The sequence below is a fragment of the Mus caroli genome, chromosome 9 (genome assembly GCF_900094665.2).
Source record: "Mus caroli chromosome 9, CAROLI_EIJ_v1.1, whole genome shotgun sequence".
Classification (NCBI taxonomy): domain Eukaryota; kingdom Metazoa; phylum Chordata; class Mammalia; order Rodentia; family Muridae; genus Mus; species Mus caroli.
The window spans coordinates 102,248,270-102,256,989 of record NC_034578.1 but is presented as its reverse complement, the minus strand read 5'-3'; the positions used below and the strand labels follow the sequence as shown (position 1 = coordinate 102,256,989).

Below are 8,720 nucleotides of genomic sequence, written 5' to 3'. Positions count from 1 at the left end.
TCTTGCCTTTCAAAAGACCTGAGCTTAGAGGCCCTGCTTCCTGCCTGGGTTGCCTCAGAGGGATCAAGTAAGTGTCCTCAAGCCTCCTCCTGGGGCACTGGGCTACAAAGGGACAGGGCTGAGGGGAACACCAAAGTCCCAGCTCCAAGCCTATTGTGTCCTTATGGCAAGATCATAAGCCTGACCCGAGGAAGCAGTAAAAGAGAGGATGCTGAGTTAGAGCTCCAGGCCAGTGTGGGTTTCAGAAGAAAACCCTGTCTTTAAAACAAAATGTTACTGGGGGACCTGGAGAAGATAGCAGGAGGAACGGAGTCAGCCATTCAAAGTAGCAGATATGAAGGATAACAATTCTTAAAGAGTTCTAACATTCAACACAAAGACAGTACAAATAAAATTACATTCTGGATCAGACCAGATGGGCGTGATGGGTAGATAGTGGGCATGTTCATCTTTTCACTATAGTAGCCTTTGGACATGAATCCCATGGTGGATCTCTTATATGGACACACTAAAATTTATTTTCAAAAGTTAAGGTAGGCTGAATCCCTTCCTCCAGTCCTCAGAAGCCTACAAAGGCAGAAGATCCTAGGACTCATTCCTTGTCATGTAGCTACAGAGAAAACCATCCATGGCAAACAAGTAGGAAGCTACAGGAAGCAGAGACCGCGGGCCCTGGACTCACTCTGCAGGCAAGGAATGAAATCATTAACTACTTCTAGAAGGATCCATTGAGCAATGAAACTAAGTGATCACAAAAGAGCCTCTCAAAGCCAGGCGTGAGGGACACATCTACAGTCTTCAGAAGGCTAAAGCTCAGGCTCAAGGCCAGCCTGGATACAGTGAGACCCTGTCCTGTAACTATTCCCTCAACTAAAGGACCCTCAGGACAAAATACACCATGCCTGTCTGATCAAAGTCAAATGGAAGTGGTAACACTAAAGGCCTAGTGTTTGTTCAAGAAACCATGAAAAAGGACCAGTAAGTAGGCAAAGGTCCCTGATACCAGCTCTCCAGGGAGTTCTATCCCTGTAGAGAACCAACTCCTACACACTACCCTCTTCTAACTTCCACATGCTGGAAAGCTCTCGAGCACTTGTGAGCGAGCTCGCGCGCGCGCTCTCTCTCTCTCTCTCTCAATATAATGTATATGGATGTGCAACATGTGTCTCTGGTGTCCACCCAAGGAGGTCAGAAAAGGGCAACAGAGCCACAGAGCCCCTGGAACCAGCATTACAGATGGTTAAGAGCCATCATTGTAGGTGCTGGCATCAAACCCAGGCTCTGCAAGAACAAGTGCTCTTAACCACTGAACCATCTCTTCCACCCCTTAAAAAAATTTTAAATAATTAACAAATCTGTGGAAATATTTTCATATGGTTCCCAGGAACATGGGCAACAGAGCCTGGGCCCTAAAACACCCGGGCTCTGGGGTGTCTATAGAAATGAGTACGAACAAGTGGAAAGCTTTGCTAGCCTCTCCAAGATAACTAATTCTCGGGCAAGGTAACTAACATGGCAAGGAGTGGGAAACACAATGGAAGGGTCACAATGAAACCCTGATGCTTGAACCTAAACAGACCACGACCCAGCAGTTCCTCTGAGATAAAACTTAAGAAGGATTCTTGTCTACTCCCCAGAGCCACACAGCACCTGCCCTGCCAGGTGCTTCTGCAGACCCAGAAGGACCCTCTAGTGATAACATTACAGGTGAGCCAACAATGCCAGGTCCACCTGCCTGAGACACACACACCCCAGAATAGACAAGGGCTTCAACCCTTTGCCCAACAGCAAAAAAAAAAAAAAAAAAAAAGAGCCAAGACTTCACATCACATCTAAGGACGGAACACTGCTTGTGGAACACCACAGCGACCTTCCTCACACAGCAGCCATGGGTCAGATGACAGGGCTCCTTTTATCTACCTGCCCTAGCCTTTTCTCAGCTCCAAATGCTGCAGTGACCCTAACTTGTGGTCAGGACCTCCCATTCTAAAAAGTCTTTGCAGCAAAGGCAAATGAACTATAATAATCCCAGGGTTTTGAGCTGCTGTTGCCTTACAATATCCAGGCTTAAGTAAGAGCAAGGGGTCCCCAGAAGCATAGACGAAAAGACCCCCCCAAAGACAATATGCCTCTCTTTCAAGGACAGGTTTGTCTCTGAAGATATACCCTGCATGACCCAGGAACTGTGCAAAGTCACATGGTGACCCACAGCTATGGTTCTGTGAATCTCACCAGACCACAGAAAGGCTCCGTAAGCTGAGGAAGGTTGGGTCCGTCCAGACAAGCAGAGTGAAGCTTGTAATAACACTTGTAAATGAGGGGTCAGTACAATCAGTCTGATCCACTGACAGTCATGAGGGATAGCAACATCCACAAAGGACAGACTAGAAAACACAGGGAAGAGCACTAAAAGACAACCTGCAGGTGACAGCTGTGTCTCCACCTCAGAGTGCAAGCAGCAATGTCCAACTGTCATGTATTTTATGTCAGTGTTCACCCCAGGCTAGAGTAACAATATCCTCATAACTTAACAGAGTTCTCCACATTACCTTTGCTTTAAGAGTTAATTTTTAGAATTTAAGCAAAATTCTGAAAGGAGGGTATACTGTTACCAAATACAAATTGAGAGGGTTTATATTCAAATTAGGAATGGAAAACCTGAAGCTGGGTGTGGTGGCACATGCCTGTAATCCTAGCACTCAGAAAGTGAAGACAGAAGGGTTGGGGAACTTGAGGCCAACCTGGGCCATGAAGCAAAACATGTTAGGCAGCCAGGGCAAACTCGGGATCTGAGAGAACCACGCTGCCCTGTATAATGAAGTAAATCCAAGCCCTTGTTGGTCATCTCAGTGTCATAAACAGCTGAGGGCAATGCACATTAACCATATGGTCACTGCTGCCCAGGAGTCCCCCTCAAAGAGGCACTTAAATGTCAACTGTCTGCCACAGTAAGACCCAATGTAGAACTTAGAAACATGTTTCATGACCAAAATGTGGAAGGCAAGTAGTCCCCAGCACTAGGAATGTGCACAGTTGTACTATGAAAAGAGCCAAGTCCAAGCCCTAGAAAAAGTTGGAGCACGGATCAGGCTCCTTGCTTGAGTAACAGTTCAACCCCGTCTCATGACCATGTGGGTGTGTCCTTGCTGTTCTGCCAAGACTCCTTCCATTTTTCTTTGTATTTAATGGGTACAGGCTTAGAAACATTACAGAATAAAAAAGCCCAGATCTCTTCGCTCCTCTGGTGATTAAATGCACATTAGCACATCTATGTCTCATTTACTGTTGTAAAGCATGAGCAGAAGCTGGAAGTGTCATCTGGATTGTTGGGACACCGGCACTGGTAGCGGCTCTCTGCTCTCATTCACTGCCCCATCATGGAATAAGTACACAGCCCTGTGAATGAAGGCAGTTGTCAGGGTTAGAGTAGGGGGAAGGAAGGATTCTCTCTTTTATCTTTGATGGGGAAGTAGTTTTATTTTCATTGTCTAGATTACCCCCTCCCCTTTTCATGGAGACCTCACTGTACTGGTTAAAAGCATGAGCTCGGTCGGGTCTTCCGAACACTGTCTAGCCACTTCTCACTCTAAGTAGGCTTGGGGAGGAAAAGGCCCGACCAAACCAAAATGGAAAATTCAATGATAGTACTGCCACCCTGTTATATTCAAAAAGACAGACTAGTCTTGTCTATCTGGAAACTTCTTTAAATCTTGGGTTTTGGTAAAGTATTTTTAATTTCAAAACAAAAAAAGCAACTCAAGTGACACTCCTACAAGTGCAGGTGGCTCCAGCCACCTGCTGTAGACTGAGCCCACCTAACCTGCATTACTAACCTGTTGAAGGGAGGTAAAATTTTGTCTCTAACACCTCACCATTAAAGCTTTATTTAAAATGTCCCTGGGTCCTTATCTAGCCCTCAGAGGTCATGGCCAGGGGTTAACCCATAGAATCATCTCAACCTTTGAATATGATACACCACGGCTACGTGGGTATAAGCAAACCCACTCTCTTCAAATATGATAAGAGGACTTAAGTCTCTCCTAAGGCAATCAACTGTCAGTCCCAACTCTATAAGCACATAGCGATATTTGTCCGAAAGAAAATGAACTTACATCAGGTAGAGGAGCAGTATTGTGTGTACAGTACATGTAATAGAAGTTTCTGTATTAAACACACTGCCACCCACCTCTCCTACCAGGAAGCCTGATCATAAACAGGAGGCTGGCTGATAGAGCACCATTAAGTTTGCTTGACCTAGGCCACCACAATACAACTTTGCCATGATATAAAATGATATAAATGTATATGTTCTTACTGCTCAGCACGATAGCAACATATGCTACAGAGCATTTGGAAATGAGAAGCTAATTTTTAATTTAATTATATGTGAAGAGCCCTCTGTGCTACGTGGCTGTTATTATCAGACACAGTACCTACCATGCCTATAAGAATGCTGGGTATAGGGGCTGGTGAGATGGCTCAGTGGGTAAGAGCACCCGACTGCTCTTCCAAAGGTCAGGAGTTCAAATCCCAGCAACCACATGGTGGCTCACAACCATCCGTAACGAGATCTGACTCCCTCTTCTGGAGTGTCTGAAGACAGCTACAGTGTACTTACAAATAAAAAAAAAAAAAATTTTTAAAAAAAAAAAAAAAAAAAAAAAGAATGCTGGGTATATATACCAGCTAAATGAGACAGGAATCACTCTTCACTCAGGCAGGGCAGCAATCAATATAAGGCTCAGGACCACAGCCAGAACTGCCAACAGTGGCACGCTCGTGGCGACAGAGACATGTCAAGAGTACAGTGTTGGTGTCTGCCCAGTCTTAAAGCTGATTATTTGGGAATTCATTAACAATGATAGGAATGGCTTCAGAAACCCACCAGTGGGAAAGTACTATACAAACTGGAGTTTGTTCTTTAGAGTTCTGAACAAGAAGTGGGGTAGGGTGAAATGAACAAGACAGATACATTGGTTCCTCAGCCTTCAGGAGAGACTGGCCAAAAGCAGCCAGGAAAGGCTCTCCCACACAAGGCCCTTAATCTATACACAGCGGTCATGGAGGCAAAGGAACCTGTGAAGAGCTGCTTCAAACTGACCTCAGCCAGACCCTCGGGTGACAGCCATGCTTCCAACCTTCCTAAGCCCAATCCTTTAAAGCTGGAATTCAAAAACTATAAGCTCACTACCTATTTTGTAAATTAAGTTTTATTGCAACACAGCTAAATATCACTTCATGTTTGGCCTGTGACTGCCTTCTCCTCACTACAGGGGATCTGAGGCTGTGACAGGGCCCACAAGACCCAGGAAGCAAAGAAGCACTGCCTTTGTTCTGACAGGAAAGTGTGCAAACCTTCGCTTATGAGTTAAGAGGAGGGAGCCACCTGATGGTTACAGAGTCTGACGGGAGAAGAGGCTGACTAATGTCTCAGGGCTTTTCCTCAGGGGCCAGAGTGGAGAGGCAGCAGAACCCAAGCCCAGCTGTCTTCTGGAATGGGTTGGTACAGCGGAAGGACCTGGCCTGGGTGCGGCGGCTCGCCCAGACTCTGCCCTGTACTTACTGTCCCCCAGGATCAGCTCCACCTCCTCATCTGCATCAGAGTCTTCATCTTCCCCCTCCTCTCCCTCCTCTAGAAGGTTTGCTAACTCCTCATCAGAGGGAGAGAAGTCATTGTCTCCATCCTCTCCTGCATTCTCATTGTTGTCATCCTCCTCCAGTTCTGCCTCCAGCAACTGGTCAGTGTCTAGTTCATCTAAATCATCAGTATCATCATCATCTTCATCATCATCTTCTTCCTCCTGTTCTTCCTCTTCCTGGTGAGAGAGCATGAAGTCCATTAGGAGAAACACAAAGCCTTAATCTGTATGGGCCATGTGGTGATTGATTCCTATCCAAGGGGACAGAGTAATAAACTGTTAGTAGACAGACGTGTCAGTAGTGATTAGGCACACATGTTCAAGACATTTGAAAACCGGCTCAGGAAGGATTATTGACCCTCCACAAGGGCATACAGCCCTTATAGCCCTTAAAGAGAAAACCTGCCTCACTGATGTCTCAAGCCACTGCTAACTCTAAAGGACCAGAGGGACTCTTCTTTCTGCATCAGCCAAAGTGAGTGAGCTGAGTTCAGACACTGGACAAAAGGTCCTGAAACCTAAAGTCCCATGTTCTAGCAAAACAAAGAACACAGCTGCTGAGGTGCCAGCTCCTAAAGCCCTCAGCTCATGCACTCCATCCTACAGAATAGGCAGGTACCTACCAGAGCTGCTAAGTACTCAGGATCTATAGCAATGTTTCAACAAACCAGGCACCAAAACAGTAAATAGATCTACCATTCCTGTTACAAAGTGACAGAGTAGATAGATAGAAAGATAAATAGATAGACAGACAGACAGATAGATAGGCAGGCAGCCAGCACACTCATCCATTCTTCTACTGTAATTTACCAAAAGTATGAAACCTACTGGAAAACCAATAAAGCATTTGCATTTTCTCTGGTTTCTAAATCGCCTGCCATTCACTTAAAAACCAAGCAGTTTGTTGACAAGGCCCTAGGTTCAAACCCCAGTACCACACGAAGAAAACCATCAGAGCTATAGTATAACCCAGACCCATTAACAAGCAGCTCTGCTTTGAGGACTCTGGGGTGTGTGTTCTCTGGTGTTAGTGCAGATGAAAACACATGTGCTCATGCACACATGTGGATGTCAGAGGCTAACCACAAGTGTTGATCGTCTTCCATCTTGTTTAAGACAGGACCTCTTGTTCTTCTGCCACTGTATCTAGGTCTGGTCTGTAAGTGTGTAGGGATTCTCCTGTCCCCACCTCCCCCTGAGCCCTCATTATAGGAATTATGGGATGACGGCTGCTTACCATCTTCCCAGCTCTATATGGCTCTAGGGATCCAAGCTCAGGCCCAGGCTGTGGGGCAGCACTCCACTTACTCAGCCAGCTCCCACCCATAGAGACTTCCTGATAGCTGTCTGATACAGTGATTTAGGCTGTTCAACTATTTATGGCTGCTACATGGGGAAAACTAATGATGTCCAGTAATCCTAATGTGTGTGTGTTCGTGTGATCACTTGAATCACAATTCTATAGCTGTGGCTACATATCAATGGCCAAGCCTTGACCCATCTGAAAGGAGCTAAAAAAAATGTCTAGAGGAAGCAGGGAGTGAATAACACAGTCAAGCTCATACAAATAAAAGATAAACAAAAGGAGGCCAAAGTCAGGAAAAACCCAAAGTGCTTGTCAGATCATAACCTCAGCCCCTCTGCAGGCTCATTTCCATGGCCTTGACCAAAATTAGCTCTCATCTATTAACAAAGAGCCAATTTAAAAACAAACAAAGAAATAACCCTGGACCATATGTCTCTCTAGAACAAGACAATTATGTTTAAATTTTATGACAAATGAGACCTGTAAAAAGACAAATAAATTACAATAGCGTAACTCTCAAGGGTTTTTTTTTTGGGGGGGGGGGGGAGAAGATATTAGATTGGGATACAAACCAGGATATCATTTGTGCCAGGCAAAGCCCACTATACACCCCCAGCCAAAGACAAGATAACTTTTAAAGGTTCACGGCTGAGGTGCTGTGTTAACTGCTCAAGCAAGTATTAACCGACAAATTCAAGCTTGGCTGAGCAAGAAGAACTAAGAAGTTTCCAAATCAAGAGCAATGCTAGAGAACAGATAAAGCGGGGGCAAACTCCAGGCTCTATAAAGCAAAGCTTTGAGGCTTAGGATAGTGACTCCTCCATTCTGGAAGGCCAGTTGGAAGGCAAGAGCAGGCAGAGGAGGAAGTTATTGTGTCTACTCTGAATGACCAAAGCCGAGAGAGACATCATGAGCCTCTCGTCTTTATCTTAAAAAGGTTTCCACTGAGTACAAATGTGAACTCTTGGCTTTTGTTCTAATTCTCTTAAGTGTTCACTGAGGATTTAAAGATAGTTTAGAGGACCTTTTTTTTTTTGGGGGGGGGGGTTGTTTGGTTTGGGTTTTTGTTGTTGTTGTTTAGTTTTGTTCTTGTTTTTGTTTTTGTTTTGAGACAGGGTTTCTCTGTATAGCCCAGGCTGGCCTTGAACTCTGAAATCCGCCTGCCTCTGCCTGATGGGATTAAAGGCGTGCGCCACCACTGCCCGGCTTGGACCAGGCCATTTTAAACGCTACTAGTAAGTCAATTTTATGATTATCCAAAGCCTCAAAGCCTATAGGAAACAACCTCCTCCTGGCAGCTCAAATGCAAAAACTCACTCCTCTGGTCCTAAACTTGACTCTGGCAAGCTTCCTACTCTGGCCCTGAATCCATCCTGGGAGCATGAGTGTTTTCACACCACAGGTGTGTTTTTCACATCCCTGTCTCAGACATGTTCATACTTCCTCCACTGCTGCTAACTTCTTATAAAGAGATTCATTTTTTTTTTGTTTTGTTTAGTTTTTGTTTGTTTGTTTGTTTTCGAGACAGGGTTTCTCTGTATAGCCCTGGCTGTCCTGGAACTCACACTGTAGACCAGGCTGGCCTCGAACTCAGAAATCCGCCTGCCTCTGCCTCCCAAATGCTGGGATTAAAGACATGCGCATGCGCCACCACCACCCGGCAACAGCTTCTCAAACTTTGCAATCTCTCACTAGTACTCTGGTGTCAGACAGGCGGATTTCTGAGTTTAAACCCAGCCAGGTCTACAAAGTGAGTTCCAGGACAGCCAGGGCTA

At 45.4% G+C, this 8,720-nt stretch overlaps 1 protein-coding gene across 5 annotated transcripts in view; it reads right to left on the bottom strand.

Annotated features, from left to right (window-relative positions):
- The window catches only part of Dcaf1 (DDB1 and CUL4 associated factor 1), a 66,273-nt gene that overhangs the window by 1,178 nt on the left and 56,375 nt on the right, over positions 1-8,720 (bottom strand). For 4 of the 5 annotated variants that reach the window (XM_021173030.1, XM_021173031.1, XM_021173033.2 and 1 more), the window contains exon 23: positions 5,564-5,816. In XM_021173030.1, the coding sequence (XP_021028689.1) occupies positions 5,564-5,816 (253 nt within the window). Of the gene's footprint in view, positions 1-3,132; positions 3,397-5,563; positions 5,817-8,720 lie in introns of those variants that run through there. The other variant, XM_021173032.2, reaches the window with a different exon arrangement.